Genomic DNA, 23699 nt, shown 5'->3' on the forward strand with positions numbered 1-23699 from the left:
GGTACACGTCTCTTTTTGAATTATGGTTTTCTCTGGGTACATGTCCAGTAGTGGGATTGCTGGGTCAAATGGTAGTTCTATTTTTAGTTTTTTAAGGAACCTCCATACTGTTTTCCATAGTGATACTGTCAATTTACATTCCCACCAACAGTGTAGGAGGGTTCCCTTTTCACCACACCCTTTCCAGCATTTATTGTTTCTACCTTTTTTGATAATGGCTATTCTGACCGGCGTGAGGTGATACCTCATTGTAGTTTCGATTTGCATTTTTCTAATAATTAGTGATGTTGAGCATCTTTTCATGTGCCTCTTGGCCATCTGCATGTCTTCCTTGGTGAAATGTCTATTTAGGTCTTCTGCCCATTTTTTAACTGGATTGTTTGTTTTTTTGATATTGAGCTCCGTGAGCTGTTTGTATACTTTGGAGATTAATCCTTTGTCTGTTGTTTCATTTGCAAATATTTTCTCCCAATCTAAGAGTTGTCTTTTTGTCTTGTTTATGGTTTCCTTTGCTGTGCAAAAGCTTTTAAGTTTAAATAAGTACCATTAGTTTATTTTTGTTTTTATTTCTGTTACTCTAGGAGGTGGGTCAAAAAAGATCTTGCTGTCATTTATGTCAAAGAGTGTTTTTCCTTCGTTTTCTTCTAAGAGTTTTATAGCGTGTGGTCTTACATTTAAGTCTTTAATCCATTTGGAGTTTATTTTTGTGTATGGTGTTAAGTAGTGTTCTAATTTCATTCTTTTACATGTAGCTGTCCAGTTTTCCCAGCACCACTTATTGAAGAGGCTGTCTTTTCTCCATTGTATGTTCTTGCCTCCTTTGTCGTAAATTAGGTGCTCATGTGTGCATGGGTTTATCTCTGGGCATTCTATCCTGTACCATTGATCTATATTTCTGTTTTTGTGCCAGTACCATACTGTCTTGATTACTGTAGCTTTGTCATATAGCTTGAAGTCGAGGAGCCTGATTTCTCCAACTCCATTTCTTTTTCTCAAGATTGCTCTGGCTATTCGGGGTCTTTTGTGTTTCCATACGAATTGTAAAATTTTTTGTTCTAATTCTGTGAAGAATTCCATTGGTAGTTTGATAGGGATTGCATTGAATCTGTAGATTGCTTTGGGTAGTATAGTCATGTTCACAATATTGACTCTTCCAATCCAAGAACATGGTATTTTTCTCCGTCTCTTTATGTCATCTTTGATTTCTTTCATCAGTGTTTTATAATTTTCTGAGTACAAGTCTTTCACCTCCTTAGGCAGGTTTATTCCTAGGTATTTTATTCTTTTTGTTGCAATGGTAAATGGGAGTGTTTCCTTTATTTCTCTTTCTGATTTTTGTTGCTGGTGTATAGGAATGCCAGGGATTTCTGTGCATTAATTTTGTATCCTTCAACCTTACCAGATTCATTGATTAGTTCTAGTAGTTTTCTGGTGGCATCTTTAGGATTTTCTATGTATAGTATCATGTCATCGGCAAACAGTAACAGTTTTACTTCTTCTTTTCCAATTTGTATTCCTTTTATTTCTTTTTCTTCTCTGATTGCTGTGGCTAGGACTTCCAAAACTATGTTGAATAAGAGTGGCGAGAGTGGACATCCTTGTCTTGTTCCTGATCTTAGTGGAAATGCTTTCAGTTTTTCACCATTGAGAATGATGCTTGCTGTGGGTTTGCCATATATGGCCTTTATTATGTTGAGGTGGGTTCTCTCTATGCCAATTTTCTGGAGAGTTTTTATCATAAAGTGGTCTTGAATTTATCATGCAGTGGTCTGCATCTGTTAAGATGATCATATGGCTTTTATTCCTTAATTTGTTAATGTGGTGTATCACATTGATTGGTTTGCGTATATTGAAGAATCCTTGCATCCCTGGGATAAATCCCACTTGATCATGGTTTATGATCCTTTTAAAGTGCTGTTCGATTCTGTTTGCTAGTATTTCATTCAGGATTTTTGCACCTATGTTCATCAGTGATATTGGTCTATAATTTTCTCTTTTTGTAGTATCTTTGTCTGGTTTTGGTATCAGGGTGATGGTGGCCTCATAGAATGAGTTTGGGCGTGTTCCTTCCTCTGCAATTTTTTGGAAGAGTTTGAGAAGGATCAGTGTTAGCTCTTCTCTAAATGTTAGATAGAATTCGCCTGTGAAGCCGTCTGGTCCTGGACTTTTGTTTGTTGGAAGATTTTAAATTATGGTTTCAATTTCATTACTTGTGATAGGTCTGTTTATATTTTCTAATTCTTCCTGGTTCAGTCATGGAAAATTGTACCTTTCCAAGAATTTGTCCCTTTCTTCGTGGTTGTCCATTTTATTGGCATATAGTTGTTTGTAGTGGTCTCTTATAATCCTTTGTATTTCTGCAGTGTCAGTTGTGATTTCTCCTTTTTCATTTCTAATTTTACTGATTTGTGTCCTTTCCCTTTTTTTCTTGATGAGTCTGACTAAGGATTTATCAATTTTGTTTATCTTCTCAAAGAACAAGCTTTTAGTTTTATTGATCTTTGCTATTGTTTTCTTCATTTCTATTTCATTTATTTCTGCTCTGATCTTTTTTTTTTAATTATTGCAATTTTAATAATTTCTAGAATATATCTCATATAATTTAAAAATATTTTCAAGCTGTTATGAAAGTATACATAAGTAAAATGTATTGAGCAATTCAGTTGTCAATTAAAATTATTTTTGAATTCAATATTTGCCTTAAAACTAAAATATAAGTAATCTATTACAGAAAGGTAGCTAAAGTTTCAAGTAAACCAATCTAAAAGAAAGTAACACTCAGATCCAGAAATACAGTGAACTCTAGGTCAGTATTATTTATTTACTACAAAAGTTTCCAGCTAGAACACTGAATTCAGAATAACTTTGTGGATGAAGTTCTCAGTGTCTGCTTATTTTAAAAAAATAATGATAGATTTCTTCTGATCTTTCAGAGCCCCAATCATTTTTGCCCCAGCAATATTCTTCTAGTCTTTAAAATACTCCATGGAATGTAGAATAAGGTTAAAGGCAGCATTCTGTCTTTGAGGCCTTCCTTGGTCTGCTCTGATCTTTATGATTTCTTTCCTTCTACTGACTTTGGGTTTTCTTTGTTCTTCTTTCTCTCCTTGTTTTCAGTGCAGGGTTTGATTGTTTATTTGAGATTTTTCTTGTTTCTTGAGGTGAGATTGTATTGCTATAGGCTTCCCTCTTAGAACTTCTTTTGCTGCATCCCATAGGTTTTGGGTCGTCACGTTTTCATCATTTGTTTCTATGTATTTTTTTAATTTCTTCTTTGATTTCTTCAGTGATCTCTGGGTTATTTAGTAGCACACTATTTAGCCTCCATGTATTTGTGTTTTTTACAGGTTTTTTTTCCTGTAATTGATTTCCAATCTCAGAGCATTGTGGTCAGGAAAGATGCTTGATACAATTTCAATTTTCTTAAGTTTTCCAGGGCTTGATTTGTGACCCAAGATGTGATCTATCCTGGAGAACGTTCCATGTGCACTTGAGAAGAAAGTGTATTCTGCCACTTTTGGGTGGAATGTTCTATAAATATCAGTTAGCTCTATCTGGTCTATTGTGTCATTTAAAGCTTCTGTTTCCTTATTTATTTTCTGTTTGGATGATCTGTCCATTGGTGTAAGTGGGGTGTTAAAGTCCCCTACTAGTATTATGTTACTGTCCATTTCTCCTTTCATGGTTGTTAGCATTTGCCTTATGTATTGAGGTGCTCCTATGTTGGGTGCATAAATATTTACAATTGTTATACCTTCTTCTTGGATTGATCCTTTGATCATTATGTAATGTCCCTCCTTATCTCTTGTAACAGTCTTTATTTTAAAGTCTATTTTATCTGATATGAGTATTGCTACTCCAGTTTTCTTTTGATTTCCATTTGCATGGAATATCTTTTCCCATTCCTTCACTTTCAGTCTGTATGTGTCCCTAGGTCTGAAGTGGGTCTCTTGTAGACAGCAAATATATGGGTCTTGTTTTTGTATCCATTCAGCCAGTCTGTGTCTTTTGGTTGGGACATTTAATCCATTTACATTCAAGGTTATTATTGATATGTATGTTCCTACTACCATTTTCTTAATTGTTTTGGGTTTGTTTTTGTGGGTTTTTTTCTTCTCTTGTGTTTCCCACTTAGAGAAATTTCTTTAGCATTTGTTGTAAAGCTAGCTTGGTAGTGCTGAATTCTCTTAGCTTTTGCTTGTCTGAAAAGCTTTTGACTTCTCCATCGAATCTGAATGAGATCCTTGTTGGGTAGAGTAATCTTAGCTGTAGATTTTTCTCTTTCATCACTTTAAGTATATCCTGCCACTCCCCTCTGGCCTGCAGAGTTTCTGCTGAAAAATCAGCTGATAACCTTATGGGGATTCCTTTGTATGTTATTTTTTGTTTTTCCATTGCTGTTTTTAATATTTTTCTTTGAATTTAATTTTTGTTAGTTTGATTAATATGTGTCTTGGTGTGTTTTTCCTAGGGTTTATCCTGTATGGGACTCTCTGTGCTTCCTGGACTTGGGTGACTATTTCCTTTCCCATGTTAGGGAAGTTTTCAACTATAATCTCTTCAAATATTTTCTCAGACCCTTTCTTTTTCTCTTCTCCTTCTGGGACCCCTATAATTCGAATGTTGGTGCATTTACTGTTGTCCCAGAGGTCTCTGAGATTGTCTTCAATTCTTTTCATTCTTTTTTCTTTATTCTGCTCCTCGGCAGTTATTTCCACCATTTTGTCTTCCAGCTCACTTATCTGTTCTTCTGCCTCAGTTATTCTGTTACTTGATTCCTTCTAATGTATTTTTCATTTCAGTTATTGTGTTGTTCATCTCTGTTTGTTTATTCTTTAGTTCTCCTAAATCTTTGTTAAACATTTCTTGTATTTTCTCAATCCATACCTCCATTCTATTTCCGAGATTCTGGATCATCTTTACTATCATTACTCTGAATTCTTTTTCAGGTAGATTGCCTATTTCCTCTTCATTTATTTGGTCTTGTAGGTTTTTACCTTTCTCCTTCATCTGTGACGTATCTTTTTGCCATCTCATTTTTTTTTTCTTTATGAGTGGGATTGTGTTCCTGTCTTAGTGGTTGTTTGGCCTGAGGCTTCCAACACTGGAGTTGTAGGCTATTGGGTAGAGCTGGGTCTTGGTGCTGAGATGAGGAGCTCTGTGAGACCTCACTCCGATGAATATTCCCTGGGGTCTGAGGTTCTCTGTTAGTCCAGTGGTTCGGACTTAGAGCTCCCACCGCAGGTGCTTCGGTGGGACCCAGGGTTTGTGAACCAAGATCCCGCAAGCTGCCTGGGGAGGCAAAACAAACAAACAAACAAACAATAACAAAGTAAAAAATAAAATTAGACTAGAAGCTAACAGATATGTTAGGAAGAATATAAAAATAAAAATATAGATGAATCAACAACCGGAAGGTACATCAGTACATGACAGTAAAAAAGAGGAGGAGGGAAAAGAAAAAAGAAAAAAAAAAAAAAGGCGGGGGGGGGGGAGGCCTGAGCTGTGGAGGGTGGGGCCTAAGCAAGGGTGAGGTTTGGGCAGTGGGCGGGGCCAACGCTCAAGACCCACAGGGCTGGAAAAGGTCCTGGGAGCTGTAGGGGGTGGGGCTTAGGCTCCAGGAACAGAAGGGACCCAGGCGTGCCCCCCACCCCTGGTCTCAGAGGCTACGGAGCCTCACCTGGGAGCTCAGCAGGCTCCCCAGCCCGAGTGGGCCAAGCGATCGCCCTCTGCTCCTCTCCGGCTCTTCGCCGAGAGTCCCTCCCGCCTGCCTCTCCTGATCTCCCCAGTCTCAGGGGCGCCAGTCCTGTCTGGCCTCCACTTCTCCTCCCCGCTCCGTCCCCCTCCGTCCTACTGGTTCACTTAGGGGTTCCTCCCGTCTCCTCGGGCGTTAGAGTCCCCCACCAGCGGCCAGCAGGCGCACCTTTGGCTTTTATGAATAATATTGCCATAAACATTCGTGTACAAGTTTCTGTGTGGATGTATGTTTTCATTTCTCTTGGGTATACTCTTAAGAATGGAATTGCTGAGTTTTATGGTAATTATATGTTTAACTCTTTGAGGAACTGCCAAACATTTTTCCACAGCGGTTGAACAATTTTTCATTCCCACCACCATTGTAGAAGAGTTCCAGTTTCTCCACATCCTTGCCAACACTTATTTTCTGTATTTCTTATTGTAGCCAATGTTTCAATAAATTGAGCTCAATTAATAATAAGCAATTTTCTGTCGTTAAAGATTTTTTGAAATCACCATTTGAACAGCCATTTCTCGTCGTTTGCTTTTTACAAAAGTTCATTGAAATATTCATCTTATTGTTGGACACAGTTTATCCAAATTTTTCCTATTAATACTGCTACAATAAATGTTCTTGTACATAAATCTTTGTCTGTATTTCTGTTTACTTCTCTAGTCTCTAGAATATATTTATAGGAGTGGAACTACTTGCTAAAGTAGTATGAAACTGTCAAGGCTTTTGATAAATATTACCAAATTAATTCCCAGAAACATTATACCAATTTCTATCATAGCATTCACTGAGTATATTATCACTTAAAAAAACTTCTATTAATATGATAGGCAAAAGTAAGGAGTACCTTATTTTAAATTCACACTTCTTTGCCAACGAAATGGACTTTTTTCCCCTAAGTCTTGTTCATTTGCATTTCTTTTATGAAGTATGTCTTTCATCCATATTTTTGTTGTTTAGTGCTTTTCTTACTGATTTGTAAGTTTGTTTTTTTTTTTTAATTTATTTATTTATTTATTGGAGGCGTTGGGTTTTTTTCATTGAGGTGCATGGGCTTCTCATTGCAGTGGCTTCTCTTGTTGCGGAGCGTGGGCTCTAGGTGCACGGGCTTCAGTAGTTGTGGCACACAGGCTCAGTAGTTGTGGCTCACGGGCTCTAGAGTGCAGGCTCAGTAGTTGTGGCGCATGGGCTTAGTTGCTCTGCGGTATGTGGGATCTTCCCAGACCAGGGCTCGAACCGGAGTTCCCTGCATTGGCAGGCGGATTCTTAACCACTGTGCCACCAGGGAAGTCCCTGTAAGAGTTTTTTAACATTAAGAATGTATTTATGATAAGCTCAGTAAGGAAATGGAGGCCTTGATCAGCATACCAACCAGACCTAACAGATATACACAAAACATTCCACCCAACAACAGCAGAATACACATTCTTCTCAAGTGTACATGGAATATTCTCCAGGATAGCCCACGTTAGGTAACAAGTCAATAAATTTAAAAAGATTGAATGGGAACTATAGACTCCAGGTGACACTGATGTGTCAGTGTAGGTTCACTGATGTTGACATTACAGAAGCTGTGGAGTGCAGAGGCAAGGTGAGTGTACTTTTTGCTCAGTTTTTTTTAAATTTTCATTTAATAACTTTTTTTTTTTTAAACTTTGGGTTTATTTATTTATTTATTTTTTGGCTGTGTTGGGTCTTCGTTTCTGTGCCAGGGCTTTCTCTAGTTGCGGCAAGCGGGGGCCACTCTTCATCGCGGTGCGTGGGCCTCTCATTATCGCGGCCTCTCATGTTGCGGAGCACAGGCTCCAGACGCGCAGGCTCAGCAATTGTGGCTCACAGGCCTAGTTGCTCCGCGGCATGTGGGATCCTTCCAGACCAGGGCTCGAACCCGTGTCCCCTGCACTGGCAGGCAAATTCTCAACCACTGCGCCACCAGGGAAGCCCTTTTTGCTCAGTTTTGATGTGAACCTAAAACTGCTGTAAAAAATAAAAGCTATTAAAAATTAATAACTTGTATACTAACATAGTAAAAAAAATTATACCAAGGCACATCCAACATGTCTGAACTCAACGTTTTTATTAATAAGTAGAATATTCAATAGTCAGTAAGTATTTGCTCATGCCCTGAATGGTGAAAGCTCTCCCTCACCCCCAAATTCTTTCTTATACTTCAAGTCTGGGCAATGAAACTGCCAGGTAAAAATGGAACATCACATAGGGAAAAGCAAGGTCCTTTGTCCCCTAAAGTCCCCTTGGGAGCAGAACCAGGAAGATTATGTAGAAAAAGAATTAATCACTTTAAGTGTTCACTTAAATCCAAACTCCTTCAGGAGAGATTAAGACATATTAAAATGCTCAGAGGTCATCCAACCATTGAAATTTCTGTATAATTGACAACTGGGTCATTCTGGAATAGGGCAGGGCAGGGCAGGCATGCCTATTTCTGTGGGAAACACTCCACTCTAAGAGTGGAGCCATTTGAGAATGGACTGGCAACGTCACAGGTGTGAGGCTAGCAACATTATCTATCCATAGTAAGGCTCCCCATCAAGCTGCCCTGCTCTAAAGCTGAAGCTGTAGACGGGGTACACATGACCAGAGGAAACCAAAAACATGCTCTAAGACTTAGAAAAACGGAAAGAAGGGTTTCTAATGAGTCATGCAATATAATTTGCAAGTCCGTACAAGAACTAGTAATAACTAAAGTTAGTTAACAATACTCAAACTGCCCATCAGTTGTATGGTATGTTCTCTGTAAACTCCACCTGTGTGTGAAAAGTAAAGTTAAAATGTCTAGAAGTGATCTTTCAGGTGTCAGTTTACTTCCAATAACACCAATCATCAGTGATTGCCCGCCTGCCGGCATCAGTGTACTCCACCAGTCCATACTGGTTCAACTAACTGGCTCAGCTTGGATTCCTGTTCGTTGACAGTTCTGCTAAAGTGAAACATCTGGATGTCTGGTCTAGCTTTAATGGACAGCAGGTGCAGTGTTGGACTACTGACAGAGGAAAAATTCTGACAATTCCAGTATCAGGTCAAACCACTCTGTCTATTGAATAAAGCCAATTAAGGTGTCAGTGTCCCTGTGAGAGGCTGTGGAGGCCCCAGTTTACCTGAGTTAAAGAAAAATGTTGCATCCCAGGATCATACATCAGAGATTAAATGAACCTAACAAGGCAGAAATAGTACACACATTAGAAACCAATGAGGCACTTATAAGTGGGATTCTCTGAGTTGCTAGATTGAAAATCCAGTTCAGCAGCCTTGGCTGGACTCAACGTCAGTAGGACAGAGTGTTACCATTTTACTGGTCCTGCGCTCATGCCAACCCAAGCTCACACCAGCCCCCTTTCTTCAATTTGCCTTGAATACAGGACAGTTAACAAGGATTCACTACTCAAGAGTTGAACCCATCTGATTGGTAAGGAAGAACTGAGGCAATGCAACATGTCTTGGGGCCCTTGGACAGTCCTGCCTAGCAGTCCTAAACCTTGGTCCTTTGCCAGGCGGGGTTTCTTTTTTTCTGGGAAAAATGGTCATGGCTGACTGCCACTAGAAGAGCAGGGTTCTTCCCAATGTGGTAATGTAGTTACATCCTAACAGGAGAACAAAAATGTGAGATGCTATAGTCCTCACGACCTCACCTTGTGTCAAGATTTTTCTATGCTTGCTTCTTTATAATCTTGCTGCTGGAAATGGAGGCAGCATCTCAGGGCAGCCCGTGAAAGGGAAAGTGGCAGCTGGCCATCACCCCTGCTGGTCATCTCAGGTGTTTATGATGGAAGCAGAAACCAGCCCATGGAAGTTGGAGCGGGCAGTGCACCTCTAGTACTGCTTATATTTTTTGAAACATTGAAGGAAAGAAGCTTGAGGTGAGAACCGAAAACCCATGCAGTTAGCTGACTAATTGTTACAGTCTCAAGTCAAAAATTAAAAGGGACTTTGGTGATTAAACCCTTGACTCTTGGAGTTCTAAACCTTTCACCCACTGCCTATAAAATGAACCAATTAATAAATTAAGGTCCTGGGAACGAAGGAGACACCCTCTGATCACTGGCCAAGAATTCCTCTAGGAGACTCTCCCCAACTTTTCCAAGCATAAAACACTCAAGCTACCAAGGCAAATCCTGGGACGTGAATCACAGGGACAAGTGAGACAATACATGAGCAAGAGTGTGTCTAGAACCCTCGACAGGCCAAACTTTAGAATGTGCTTTCCTTGCCAGAGGCTCAATTACAGCCAGCGGCTATAACCTTCAGGAGGGCAGGGGGCTAAAGAATGTGCAGGTGCTCCAATTTTGTCCTCCTGTCCACAACTATAGGAATTCCTGTATGAAGAGGCACAGAGGAAAGCTAGAAATCAAACCTGTGTCCTTTATTCCACCGAGTAGGCATACCCATGGGCCACATCCTGTCTCAACAGACTGCTGGAAGGTTCCCTGGGCCCGAGGGACATGACTACCTGGGCTGCGCTCTCCAGACAGATGGTAGGGGTGGGCAGCAGAGAAAGGCTGAACATTGAGGCAGAGACCCCCCAGCACTGAAGGGGAATGGAGAGTGAGGAAGTAGGACCACAGTGGAAGGGGCAGTGAGGGGCCTTGAAGGACCTAAGCTGAGCATTTTGAGGTGAGAGGCCTTTCCACCCAGGCCTCCATGTCCACTGACAGCCACACCCAGGGTGTGGGTAGAGGCGAAGCTGCTGCCACCCACTGAGGTGCTATATTCTTCTGGATTCTTCTGGAGGTCCCTTTCTTTTTTCTGCTGCGGCTGAAGCCTGGGAATCATTTGTCTGAAGAAGGCAGAAACCACTTGCTGGAGTCCCACCTTTTTGGAGGTGAGCTGTTTGAGGCTTCAGGAATGACACAGAAGGAAGTGGAGAGCAGGAGACAAGAGAGGAGGCAAGAGAGGCTACGAGCCCGAGGACAGAGGCTGGGAGCTAGGTGCAATCGGGAATCGCGGGTAGGAGGCTGAGATACCCTCGGGCTCAGCTGCTGCCAAAGTGGAGGAACTGAGGCAGAGGCAGCCAGCCACTTGCCTAGGAGACAGAACTCAGGCACCACGTAACAAAGACTCCCGTGCAGAACTGCCACCCTCTCCCCACCGGCAGTCTCAGATGGTCTGCTCCAGACAGAACCCAGCAGCCAGGGAGGCAGGGCCTACTGCTGGGATATCATGGCAAATGCCCAGTCCAAGAAGGCCACTGTGGTGTCCTGTAGGCAGAGCCAGGTCCGGTGGGCAGCCTCACTGAGCTGTGTCTTCACGCAGTCCCAGGTCACCCCACCTCTGGGAGGAAAGCAGAACATTTGTGGAGGTTGGAAAGCGGTGATGTGCAGCTGTGTCAAGTCACAGGGCTGTAGCTCACACTCACAACCCGCATCCCAAAGTGGCCAAGGGATGAGCAGGGGCCAGGGCAGAGCAAGAGACTCAACAGAGGAGCCTTGTCCCTGGAGAAAGGGCGTGTGGCCACGGGCCTCCTGCTGGTGCCCTGGGCAAGGGTCTCACCTGCACGCCTCATGGCAGTGCTCCTGGACGCGGGCCAGGGCCTCAAGCAGCATGTGCCACGTGGGCAGCAGGATGCTCTGGTAAAGAAACAGGAGCAGCTCCCTCAGAGAACGGAGCAGCTGGTTCAGGGCATCAGGGAGCTGGATCTGCAGCTGGACCGCGGAGAATGGACGGGATTAGAGTGGCCAGGGAATGCAGTCCACACGGGGCTGCACCTTCCCAAGAACTCAGCCCCTGGCGAGAGCAGCCTTCTCTGACCTCCCTGACTCTGGCTTACCCTCTGGGAAAGGCTGGTGAGGCTGTCACCCAACCAGGCAAGGTGGGAGGCACAGTGGGCAGAAAGGAAGCTGACTGTGGCATTGGTGTGGGCCCAGGCCAGCTGCAAGCTGGGCCTCACCATGGTCAGCAAGTGGGAGCCCCAGGCCGGCAATGTCTCCTCCAGCCAGCTGTAGGAGAAGACACAGGGAGGAAGGAGGTCTCTGAGTTTTCCCAGGCAATTTGGCCCAAGAACAGCTGGGGCAAAGGAGGCCTTGGGAAAGGAAAACCACCATCACTTCCCACTGATTGTCAATGCCTGAACACGCAAGCCGTCTCTCTCCCAGCCCACCCCTCCCCAGGAGGTGCTCACCTGTAGCCTTGCAGGCTGTAGGAGTAGATCTTGGTACATGCTTGTTGGACAGCAGGCAAGACACCAGATGAATGAAGCAACCGGCCAGAAAGGGAGGCTGAGAAAAGGGGGCCTCGGGTGAGCTGGGAGGTGAGCGGGGAAAGGACCGGAGAGACAGACACTACAGGCCCCAGAGCAGACCCAGTGAGGGATAGGGCAGAACTCAGTGTGCTCCTGGGGCTGCAGAGCTGCCTCCAGTCTGCTCTGGACACACACGGAGGGAGGATGCAGGCCAGGGGAGCAAGAAGGGTGCAGCCAGGTGGAGCCCTGGGCTTAGGCGTCAAGAAGCCTCAGGTTTGAGGGTCGGCCCTTCTATTACCTAGCTGTATTTTAGCTAATTGGTAAATCTTTCTGAGCCTCCATTTCCTCAGAAGTTAAAAACAAGATAACATCTACTTAAATGAGACCATGAATATGCAAGCATTTCTATACTGCAAAGCGCCTGTCTGATCTGAGGTGTGACAGAAACATCTGTCGGAAAAGTGTTTGTTCTGGATTGTGTTGGGGGCGGGGAGTGCTACATCCAGCTCTGTGTCCCCATAGAGAGCCCCAGGCTATCTCCCTTGCCTGCCAATCCCTGCTTACCCTGGAAAGAGCTGTGTGACCACAAGTCATGGCACAGGAAACCTATGGCAAAGACCAGCACCAACACGAGTAGCCGCGTCCAGGGCAGCCAGAAGCCCCGTGCCTGCTGCAACAGACTCTAGGAGAAGGGGTAGGGAGCAGTGGTCAGAAGGGAGAGGGGCTGCTCCTTGCCTCGTAAGGCAGGCCTCGAGGTAGGCCTTCCAGGGAGAGGATCAGGCCCTCACATTACCCAGGAGGTAGTGCGGGCTCCAGGGACAGGCGGGGCAGGAATGGGACACAGGCCCACCCCAGGGTGTGCTGAGACAGCGACGCAGAACAGCTTGTGGGGCTGGCGGAGGGCTGGGCGCTGGCACCTTGCAGGCCGCGTCACAGGCGATGACATCCTGGTTGCTGCAGCTGCCCTTCCCTAGCAGATCCTGGTTGGTAAGCTTGAAGGACTGAATGGTTTCTTGCAAAGACTTCTGTGTCTATAGGGTAAGAAAAGTTTAGGCTGAGGTCGTAAGATTTGGCCCAGGAGGGAACCCTGAGCCTCCATTCTGCTTCGTTTTCCATGCCAGATGTGCTAACAGAGCACCTTCTCAGAAAGGGGGACAGTGGCTGAGGGGTAGGAACCCAGAACTCAGATGAGGCTCAGCCTGCCACGTCCTCCCAGCTCCTTACCTTCTTGGGAATCCGCTCCCAGGACCTGAGCAAGTGCTCCAGCAGCAGGCTGTGGGGAAAGCGCAACCCCTTCCAATCAGGAGGCCCACTCGGCCCCTTCCACCCCCGTCCTCCACGAGGCCCCGCTCCTTCGGGCTGAAAGATATCCCCCCCCCCGCCCCCGCAGAGGAGCAGCTTCCTAGAGGCCTCCCAGCAACGTTCCCACTGAACTTGAGGGGCATGAGCCTGAACAACAGTGACAAACGTCCCCCCTCTGCTTCTAGGACAGGGACACAGCAGGAGGCGTGCGTTAAGGCTTCTCTGTGTGCATCGGGGCAGGGGACCCGCCCACCCCCACCTGCCTGGACTGTGACGCGTGCTTGGGGTACAGCTGCCTCCAGACGCCGGTGCTGAAGGGGTCCACCGCCAGGCACTCGGTCAGGCTGCTCAGGAGCTGCACCGGGGACAGGACAAGGGAGACACTGCCGGGAGGTAATCCCCCTCTCCTAAGTGAGGCCCTCCGGGCAACACATCCACCCTAAAGGGTGGAGAAACTGTGCCCATACCCCAAAACTCTCCGAGAGGCTGTAAAGGGGGAGGCCAGGGCTCCTGAGCTCGAAGTTCACTTGTCTGCAAGGGGCAGGATATCAGAGACCGGCCAGACCTGAATGTGCCTCTTTTCAGCTCCGTTCTTCTGAGGGCAGAGCATGAGAGAGCCGGGCAGGCGGCTGTCAGGAGTGAGCTAAGGGGATGCCCAGAAAACGGGCTCCCTGAAGCAGGGCCTTTGTCAGCAGATAAAGACCTCTGTAGCAGACCCCTGGGAAGGAAAAAGGAGCCTCCCACCATTTCCTCACCTCTTTCTTCATCTCCGGAGGGCAGCTAGGGGTGGCTCTGGACAGGAAGGAGGGGAAGTAGGTATGCAGGGTGGATTCCGGCTTTGCCCCAAATGCCAGCACCTTCAGTCGCGGGTAGAGCTGACACAGCTGCTCCTGCAGGCTGTGGAGGGGGTTGAGAGGAGAGCCAGGCACAAGCTCTAAATGGATTTGTGCGCCGTGTCCCTTCTGCCTGCCTCAGAGCCCACACCCTGCCCAAGGCGGGCAGTCGTGAAGGGCCTTGTGATGGTCCCGCATCTTTCTAGACTCGGAGGCTTCTTGGAAAATCTGCTCAGAGCCATGGGTCCCCTCCCCAGGAAAATGCCCACATGCCAATCACATTTGAGGGCCCATATAATTCCAGGGGTTCAATGATCCCTTGTACTTGCAGGTTGATAATCTCAGATCTAGAGTGGCTGGAGGGGAAGGGACATATATTGTCTGCTCCTAACCCTCTGCTGGGATCCTTCACAGCAGGTGTGCCCCAGGGCAGCCCTACCTGGGAGTCAGGGAGTTGTTGGGCATATAGGCAAAGTCCAGAAGTGGGAATAAGTCCTTGGGGCCAATCATGCCAAAGCCCTTGGTGAGGTTGGGGTGCATCCTGTGGGGGAAGAAAGAAACAGGCTTGTTGGGGACCACCTGCCCGGGCCATGGACCCAGCTAAGAATAACATCTAAGAAAAAGGGCATACTCTCTACCCCATCCTCCTCCCCTTCCTGGCTCTCTCCCTTTCCTTCTTCACCATCACATTCTGAGTTGGGAGGAGCTGGTCCTGATTTTCCTCACATCTACGGAAACCAGGATCACAGCATGCCATTTTGCTGAAATAGCCACTGCAAAAGGCCCTGGGCCTCGGCCTCGCTGTTCCCTGCCGTTACTCACAGGAGCAGCCGATCCAGGTAGGCAATGGCGAAGGGAGACAGAGACTTGATGCCCAGCACAGGCAGCATGATCCCCAGCCACACTGCGGAGACAAAGGTCAGGGAGGAAGCCTCAGGCCTGGATCCACTGGGAACATTAAAGAGCAACTTCCTGGCCCCAAAACCTCCCTCTTCCTTCCCCACTTCCTCGTTACCTCTCAGTCCCTCGGTGAGATTGGCAAAACCTGCTTGACCCAGGGCCCACATGATGGTCAGACACTTTGCTGGTCGGCTCTGGTGGGACCTCAGCAGTTCCAGGAACTGAGGAGACCGGTGGGGGAGACAGGTTGGGATAGGGCAGAGCACCAGGAGCACCCCCAAAGCCAGGGAGGAAGAGAGGTGTCAACTGGGAGAGGAGGGACAGGCTGAGGGACAGTGCAGCACGTGGTAGCGTGGTGGAGTGATTCGGAGCACAGGCTCCGGCACCAGGCTGTGGCCTTCACCCATACTTGCCACTTACTAGTTGACCAACTCTATGAAAGTTACTGAACCCCTCTGTGGCTCAATCTTCTCATCTACAAAATGGGAATAACAGCAGTACCTACCTCATATAATGTACCAAGTAGACACAGTAAGCACTAACAGTGTTAGCTGTGATCATTTGTCTTACAGGACCTCCCACTATCCCTTAATTGGGTCTAACAGTGTAGATTCCGCCCAGCCTCCCCAGTCCTAGCCTCCCGATGTCCCCACCACGACCCTGAGCTCACCTTGCCCAGGTTCATGGTGGCGATCTTGGGCTTGTCCTGCAGAATGGCCTGGATACAGATGCGGTAACCGTGTAGTGACTCCCCTGGAGAGATATACATTCTCAGACCTACATATACTAATCAGCATCCCAAACCTGTAACCTCCCTTTTGACAGCTGAGAGCCCAGAACCCAGGCCCAGCGAGTCCTTACATCCTCCTCCTTTTCCAAAAGAGTGTTGAGGTTAGCACGTTTCTCTGCTGAAACGGAACCACCCAGCTACTCTCGAAGCAGGAAAAAGGGGGTAGGCTCCCCAGATGGGACTGGGCTATTCCTCACGGGCCCCTCTCACCTGGCGTCTTATCCAGCTCTTGTAGCATGGTGAATAGACAGTGGTCAAAAAAGAGCTCCAGAGACTCCGCTGCCTTCGCCAGTAGCCCTCGGATGATCCCACGCAGCTCCCGGCTCACCAGGCTGTAGGGATAATCTGCGGCCGACAGGCCTCATATGAGTGCTAGGACCAGAAGCCTCTGCCGGCTCTGAGAGCTCTGGTTTGCCCCCTGAGAACGGTAAGTGGAGGCAGAGGTCACTGCACTGTGGCTGGCATCCTCCCTATTTCAAGGAGGTCCGGAAACTTTTAAGCCATGACGATTTGAGAACAGCTGAAATCACCCGTGTAAATCAGTGCACTAGGGGGCACTGGGCTCAGTTACTAAGTAATGTGCTTACGCACAGCCCTTTCAGAATTTTCTTGAACTTGTCTCGAGAACTAACCGTGAGTATGCTGGCTTAGTGTGGGTTCACTTGGAGGTACTTGGAGCTTGTAGTTGAGATAGCTGGCCAGGTCCTTCAACCACACAGATGGGTTCCCAGAGAACACGCTTTGGCTCTTGTCCAGTTCCTTCTGCAGAGCTGCCAGGTCCAGCTGCCAGGGACACAGGCCCCTCATGGTGAGTTGTGGGTACAGAGTAATGGGGTAGAGGTGGGAAAATGGTTGAACTAGGTGGTGGTAGGAAGAACAAAGGGTTTCTGCTTTTAAACGAAAGTATGTGGAATGCCACACTTTTGCTGAATCCAGATCTTTAGGAAACACAGAACATGACAGCTGCAATTGCTGATCTCAAGGACTAATACTCTTGGGCCCTTCACATGTTCAAGGGGAAAAACAGAAGACTAGATGGAAAATGAAAGATCACTCCTTCCTTGTGGAGAGGCACCACAAGCCGTTTTTCTAAATCCTCCCGGTATCTCTGGATTTTCAAGGCTCTCCTCTCACTAATCTATGTTTCTCTATAAACGTGTTTCCTTTCCATCCTAAGTGCAAACACTGTACCCCGTGGGGTTTCCATCCTTTCCTGAACGCCTCCTCTCAGCCAGCCATGTCCCACATTCCACAGGTCCCTCAGCCGCCTGTCGCCCTCCCGCTCCTCTCATTTTCTCTACTCCTCGAGTCCTCATTCTTGCCCTGCCTAAAGTCTAGACACACTCACAGCTTTCAGTGCCTCCTCCAGGCTGCGAAAGCGGCCCTGCTTCTGGTTCTGGTTGGTGAGCGTGGCCACCTTCTTAGTCTGCTTCTTGTTGCCCGGTTTCTTAGGCTCCACAGCAGGGGGTGGAACCTGCTCTTTATTCTGCCGCTTCATGATTTTCTCAAAGCCCCGTTCATACAGGGTGCTTGTCGTCTGGATTGGAGCTGGGGTAATGACAGGCAGAGAAAGGGGGGCAGCCCTGAGTCAGGAGGGCCTCACAGGAACAGTGGTCCCTTCCTCCACACTGTCACCTAATTCATCTCCAGGGAGGATCCTGCCTCAAAGCCCCTTCTTGCTGTCCTGCTTAAGGAGCAGGGCAGGGAGCGCTCCTGGCTGCTTCTTCAGTAATCACAGCTCGTTAAGTTCATGGGCTCTTTCACAAAGATGAGGCGTTTCTTTATTAGGAAATCAGAGTATGTGAGAATCGGTGGCCGGGGGTGGGATACAGAGGGCTGGCTTCTTTGTTGAATGGCTACTAGTCTGGGAGGTCAGGATTTTTCCATCTTGGTTCTACCCCAGTTCCTTTTGGTTCAGATGTGACAACTCTATAATCAACAAGTGGCAAGCTTTCTCCACTCCTCCAGGAGGCTTTGAGGAAACCGGCACCACTTAGAATAATACTCGGTGGGTGTGGACAGTGCGTGGTGGGTCATTTCTCCCAGTACAGGGCCTCGTGTGCGTCCCAGTCCCCACGCCCACCCCCGACCTGCTGGTTACTTAAGGCGGGGGCACCGTGTATGATGAACCAGGGTGCCTCTCCGCACCCCTCGGACACCTGCCTGGAGAGGCCAGGCCAGGGCCCGGGAACAGCTGGTAGGGCGTATGTGCAGTCAGCTGAGCGTCCGAAGACCGGAATCCCGGTCCCCTCTGACATGTGATTCTGGACAAGGCATCTAACTTCGCTGGGCCTCAGTTTACTCATTTAAGAGGTAAGGACAGCGACTTCCCTCGCGCTGTCTACCTCCCGTGAGGCTCAAAATAGGCAACGCCAGGGTGGCGCCGGCTGAACTGGGAGGTTCCGATCGGCAGGAGAGCTCGAGCCTCCAGGAGCCCGGGGGTGTTTTGACCCTCTGGGCTCGGGTAGCTGCTCGCTACCACCCGCGGGGGCAGGCCCGGGGCTGGGCGGCGGCGGCAGGCGCGGCGGGCCGGGTGGGTACTCACGGGTCAGGTCGTACTTCCACACGCCGTTCGCCTCCCCGAGCGCCCGGCGGTCCCCTCCGCCGCCTTTACCACTGCCGCCGGCCCCAGGCCGCCGCCCCTTCTTCACCACCTCCCAGCGCCCCCCACCCGCCGTCCTGGCCGACATGGCTCCAAGCCTCCCGCCACGGCCACCTCCCTGGGCTTTCCGGTCCGGCGCGGACGCGCAACGTTCTGCCACGTCTCCTCGCAGGGCCTCACGGCGCGTGACGCCACCCGCAAGGCGGCCTGGGACTTGTAGTCTTTCGTGTTTGCCTGGTTCTCCGACTCTAGGGGTCGGGGCGGCGTCGGGGCCTTTTCGCAGCAAAAAAACAGCCAGGCAGAGATGTTGAGATGAGAGGCTTTTGCATTCAGACAACTTTTATTGAGCAAAATGTGAAGGCATTGGGTGACTTGGTGGAAATCTAAGTGTTTCTGTTTTTCTTTCCTTTCTAGTTGTGCAAGAAGGATGGAATGAAAATAGTTCTCCTCATCTCCCAGGAGAGTTTGAAGATTAAATGCTTCCTTCCTTGTAGGAAAGTGCTAGTTTTTCTGTTGCTAGTTATTAAACTTTGGGTTTAATGAGCTATAAAAATGTGTTCTGAAGGAACAAGGAAGAGGATGGAGCTTGAGAGAAGAGGCAGTACTTGGAGGGCAGGAAGTGGAGAGCGGAGAGTCCTTCTGGTAGGAGGCACAGAAAAGTCTGGGGTCCTGGTACAGCCAGCGCTGGGTTTCCCCTTCCAGGCAATGGGAAAGAAAAGACTCTGACTCCCACCACAAGAGTCACTCCCAAGTCCCAGATGTGGCAGGGAAGGGAACCGAGAGCTGCAGACCTGGGGAACCACTCAAACAGGTTACTGCTCAGACATCCACTATCTCCCGAGGGCCTTCTGCCAGGCTTGTAGTATCACGTGAGACCTCAAAACTTGAAGCATCCCAGCAGGGGAGGATGGGCGAAGGTGAACTGGAAGGGGTCTATCACGATTAAGGAAATGTGCTATTTCATGTACACTCCTACATTTGAGGACGAGATTCACACCTGCCATACTGAGGAACAAAACAGGCAAGCCCTTATAGTAAGAACTAATAGAGTTCAGTTTCCCACAGGACGGAGAGCTTAGGGAGTGATGAACTCCTTTAGGAAAGAGATTAGAGAAGGCTTCTTGAAGGAGATGGCACTTGAGATGGGTCCTGAGGAACGGGCAAATTTTCATTGGCTGGGGATCAGGACAAGTGGAGAGAACAGGCCAGTGGTATGGATTTATTGATTTAAGCAGAGTCCTAGAGGTGGGACACAGCGTGGCAAGGCTGGGAGACTGGAAGTAGTTCAAATGTGACAGTGCTTAAGGGATTTTGGAGGGGATGCGGTTGGAAAGGGATCTGAGCCCATATGCCATGGGCCTTGCCTGCCAAATTCGGACTTCGCCCTCCAGACCCTGGGAAGCCAGTAGGAAAGTGGCACATCTGCTTTTGGAAAGCTAAATGGGGATATGTGAAGGATGGGATTTGGTGGGGGAAAGGCAGGAAGGGGGATATAACCGGCTCTTGCTGCCTCCTTCTGCCTGCCCTCCAGCCCCTTCAGGCCTGACCATAGCTGACTTTGCCTCTGAGATGCAGTGCTTTTGGCAAGGAACATACTTGAGCTGATCATTAATCAATTCATTTTTTTCAGATCATTGGTTTAGCTCTACTCAGACACTGTCTTCTCTTTGTTCTACCTCTTCTGTGTCACATGTATGGTCACAGAAGAGACACTGTTTTTGGAAGAGAAACAGAACAGGCTTTCCATAGAGGCAAAGAAGGGGGGGTGCTCCATGGTGGAAATATATAGAAAGGGAGGGGCTTTACTTCCTATCTTTCCTTAGAATAGTCTGGCAGGTCATCTGTTGTAACTTGGCATCTAAGGGATAGAAGTCATTCACTTACTTATCCAGTAGCATTTCCAAAGCACCTTCTTCTCTACCTAAGCACCTAGCACAGTGCTAGGTGGAGCTACAGGACACACCTCACTTGCTTGAGAGGAACTCGAAGCTTGTGTGGGAGACAACTATGTAAACACAAAATTATGGTTCACCATCTTAAATGTTGCAGACATTGGGAAGGAGGCAGTGGCTTCACATCCTTGAGCTCTGGGTGTTCAAAGAGCAGCCTTAGACACTAGCCATGGAGGTGGGCTTAGGCAGGTACCCATGGGGTTTGAGGGAAGAATCAAAAAAGGAGGACGGGTGGGTGTCCAGTGTGGAGGCGAGAAGAAGAGTGAGCTCACTGAAGCAGTTTGACCCACTGTATTAGTTTCCTATTGCTGCTGTAACAAATTGCCACAAACTTACTGGCTTAAAACAACACAAACTTCTAATCTTACAGTTCTGGAAGGGGAAGTCTGTCAGGGTGTCACTGGGCTAAATATGGTGTCTGCAGGGCAGTGGTCCATTGTGGAGGCTCTAGGGGAGAAGCTGTTTCCTTGCCTTTCCCAGCCTCTAGAGGCTGACCGAATTCCTTCGCTCATAGCTCCCTTCCATCTTCAAAGTCAGCAACAGCGGGTCAAGTCCTCCTCAGATTGCATCACTCTGACCTCCTGCCCCCTGCCCCAGTTTTGTGGACCCTTGCAATTACACTGGGCCCACCTGGATAATCCAGGATACTCTCCCTATTTTAAGGTCAACTGATTAGCAATTTAATTCCATCTGCAGCTTAATTCCCCTTCACCATGTAACCTAACATATCCATAGGTTCTGGGGATTATGACGTGGACATCTCGGGGGAGGTGTTATTCTGTCTACCACACCCACTTAACCAGCAGGGTGAGGTCTCGGCCTGAAAATGAACACTGGGCAACGCAGAGAAACTACCTTATCCTTTTACTATATCTACCTGGAATGGTGGGGGGAAAAGCCTTTTAAAATTAGGCACAGGAATTAAAAATCATAATGATAAATAAATGCAGGCAGGAACTTGTTGGAGAAGAAAAACAGAATAAGATCAGAAGTCTCTGTGCGTGGGGGTGGGAGTCAAACGGAGGAAGTGAAGTGAATGAGGAATGAACAGACACGGTTTGCTTATTTCAGGCTTATAACTGGAGTCATCTGAGAAATGGTGGCAGTCTGGAAGGAGGGTCATGGAGCAGGGCCATGGAAGGAACACAATCCCCGTAGTATCTCAGGCATACTCAGGATGGCAAGGAAACATCTACCAGGGCTAGTCTGAAGCTAGAGGAACGTTCTGGAGGTCACACCTCTGTGGTCTTTGGGAATGAGCCCTGAACCCTGAGTCAGGAAGTCTCAATTCTAGTTTTTTACCACCTTGAGCAAGTCATGTCACATGTTGTTCTCAGTCCTTTCATCAGTAAATGAGGGACTGTTCTAGATGGCAGCCAAGGCTCTGTTTGAATGGGCCCGGTATCCACAAACATTTCAGCGCCCTCGGGGCCTCCAGGACACTGGTTATCATGGCCCTTGGCCGGCACACACCAGGATTGCAGGGCTGTGCGGAGGATGTGACAGAGTTCCCGGCTCCCGGCTCCCGTTAGAGCCTGTTCTGTGGAAGGAACCCCTTGGACATTGCTTTCCTTCTGGGCTTCAGTTCTTAGAGCCGTTGCTCTTTGTAGCCCACTCAGCTCTGTCACATGAGCCCTTGTCCGCGGCTGGATCACTGTTGTGGGGCGTATGAGCTTTGACAAGGGTGGGGGACAATATGCAGTCATACTGGCCCAAAGGGGACTGAAACAAAGCACCTCTCAGACAGGGCCCCCTGTTACCCCACAGCTGCTTTACTGGGCTGCCCATCATCACAGCCATGGCCCTGAACTTTGTTCCTCTTCAGGGAAATGGCAAGCCCTTAAAGCCCGGGGAATCAGCGTTGGGAGATGGGGGCTAGGTCAGAGCTGGGCGCTTGAGGCTAAGCCAGTGGTGGTTTCTGGGCCCGAGGGAGGACGGCAGGGGTGCTGTGCTCCATGGCCATCGCCTCTGGAGACGGGGTTGCTCAGGAGAAGAGCACTGAGAGCCAGGCTGTGGCTCAGTTGAGGGAGATATGGTATGGACTTTTACCACACAAGTTTATTTAAATAAAAGTGAACACGTATGCAGGCTGGGTGGCCCGAGGGGCAGGGGTTGGGGAGGCGGGCAGAGGGGAGGCAGACGTACAGGAGGGTCCAGGCAGAGCATGTGTGGTATGAACCAAGCTGCAGGGGGAGTAGCTGGGGGCCTCGGGGCAGTGCTTCGGTGCTGGGGGCAGGGGGCCGAGGGTGGGCGAGCCTGGTGCCAGGAGGTCATTTTCATCCCTCACGTGCTCCCCTCACTCTCCCTGACCACCGGGGCCTAAGGCACCCCCTCCTCAGTCACCCTATCCCTCTCCTGACATCAGCCTTTCCCTCAACTACTGGGAAGTCAAAAGACAAAATAAATAAGAATCGGTGAGTCCTGCCACAGCCCTGGCAACGGGGAAGGGAGGCCAAGCCAGACACGCTGCCCCGGAGCCCGTGCTGTCAGCCCTGGGAAAAGAACAGGTAAAGTGCAAGGAAAATCCAGTAAGTAAAAATATACCAATGACTTTGTCAAATATACAGCTGCTGGCTGTCAGGGGAGCAGGCGGCTGGCTGGGGTGGGTGGCAGCAGCCCCCTGGGAAGTGTTGGCCGACACAGCATAGAGACCACGGAAATAAATAGGGGTGGGGAGTGGGCAGGGATCCCGCCCAACTGGGCCTCTGCCACAGGAGGAGGGGCCTCTGCCTGCTCGCCTGCCCCACCCCCCAAGCCCTGCTCGCCAGGCTCCCCAGGGCCACGGCACTGACACAAAGCACCCGGCCAGCTGGCTGTCAGGAAAGGATTATAATGTGGGCATGGGAGCGGGGTGAGGAGACACGGCAGCCGTGCGGTCAGCCAGGGCTGGAGCCGCCCTCAGTACTCGTCCTGGTCTTCCTGTTGGTGTTCCTCAATCTCATCGTCCTCCGGGGGTGCAAATCCTTCCTGGAGGGCGGGAGGGAGAGAGGTGGTGAGGCAGGCAGGCAGGCAGGCAGGCTGAGGGTGTGGACTCCTGAGGGTAGCTTGGGAGCCAGGGCCCAGGTTCTTGTCCTACTTCCCCTGCTCACGCCCTGTGAGACCCTGGGCTGGTGACTTCAGCGGGCTGCCCTCATCGGCCCACGTTCTCCCAGGCCCCTTCTGGTCTGAGGGCCCGGCGGGAATGCGTGAGGCTCAGCAGGCGCTGGCAGGGCTCACCTCGGTGGCGTAGAGAATGCCAATGATGCCGGAGATGACAGGGCTGTTCTCACTTTCGTGTTCCTGGCAGATGAGCTCAATGTCTCGAAGCTTGCTGAAGTAGAAGTCGCGCTCCTTCTCCAGCCCATCCACTGTCAGCTTCAAATCCAATAGCTGCTCGGG

At 48.6% G+C, this 23699-nt stretch overlaps 2 protein-coding genes across 4 annotated transcripts in view; both read right to left on the reverse strand.

Annotated features, from left to right (window-relative positions):
* Positions 1 to 7806: 7806 nt before the first annotated feature.
* Positions 7807 to 18499, reverse strand: TMEM214 (transmembrane protein 214). 2 transcript variants are annotated; one of them, XM_082428021.1, is made up of 17 exons: positions 18313 to 18499; positions 17116 to 17315; positions 16400 to 16550; positions 15978 to 16112; positions 15648 to 15730; positions 15093 to 15198; positions 14900 to 14981; positions 14517 to 14618; positions 14000 to 14141; positions 13508 to 13599; positions 13167 to 13215; positions 12860 to 12973; positions 12507 to 12624; positions 11883 to 11979; positions 11532 to 11700; positions 11255 to 11331; positions 7807 to 11035 (listed from the first exon to the last, which is right to left on the reverse strand). In XM_082428021.1, exons 1-17 carry the CDS (start codon positions 18455 to 18457, stop codon positions 10909 to 10911), a joined length of 1989 nt encoding a protein of 662 aa, XP_082284147.1. In that variant the 5' UTR covers positions 18458 to 18499; the 3' UTR covers positions 7807 to 10908. The 2 variants fall into 2 exon arrangements, with proteins under 2 accessions (XP_082284147.1, XP_082284146.1); XM_082428020.1 differs by having other exon boundaries at positions 11255 to 11406; positions 18313 to 18498.
* Positions 18500 to 22359: 3860 nt separating this feature from the next.
* MAPRE3 (microtubule associated protein RP/EB family member 3) overlaps positions 22360 to 23699 on the reverse strand; it is a 48748-nt gene continuing 47408 nt past the window's right edge. For both annotated transcript variants that reach the window (XM_082428030.1, XM_082428031.1), the window contains exons 6-7: positions 23538 to 23690; positions 22360 to 23288 (exon numbers count right to left, since the gene is read on the reverse strand). In XM_082428030.1, coding sequence (XP_082284156.1) covers positions 23220 to 23288; positions 23538 to 23690 — 222 coding nt within the window. In that variant the 3' untranslated portion in view covers positions 22360 to 23219. The remainder of the gene's footprint in view (positions 23289 to 23537; positions 23691 to 23699) is intronic.

Source organism: Balaenoptera physalus (genome assembly GCF_965194825.1).
Source record: "Balaenoptera physalus genome assembly, chromosome: 15".
In the NCBI taxonomy this organism is placed as follows: domain Eukaryota; kingdom Metazoa; phylum Chordata; class Mammalia; order Artiodactyla; family Balaenopteridae; genus Balaenoptera; species Balaenoptera physalus.

Bases quoted from the DNA above. Each gene is read 5' to 3' on its own strand.
- TMEM214 (XM_082428020.1), bottom strand. From the start codon at position 18,457: ATGTCGGCCAGGACGGCGGGTGGGGGGCGCTGGGAGGTGGTGAAGAAG. The intron at 11,980-12,506 runs GTAAGCAGGGAT...CCCTTTTCTCAG, and splicing joins GTCACACAGCTCTTTCCAGG to CCTCCCTTTCTGGCCGGTTG. The intron at 11,701-11,882 runs GTGAGCACCTCC...CTTCTCCTACAG, and splicing joins TACAGCCTGCAAGGCTACAG to CTGGCTGGAGGAGACATTGC.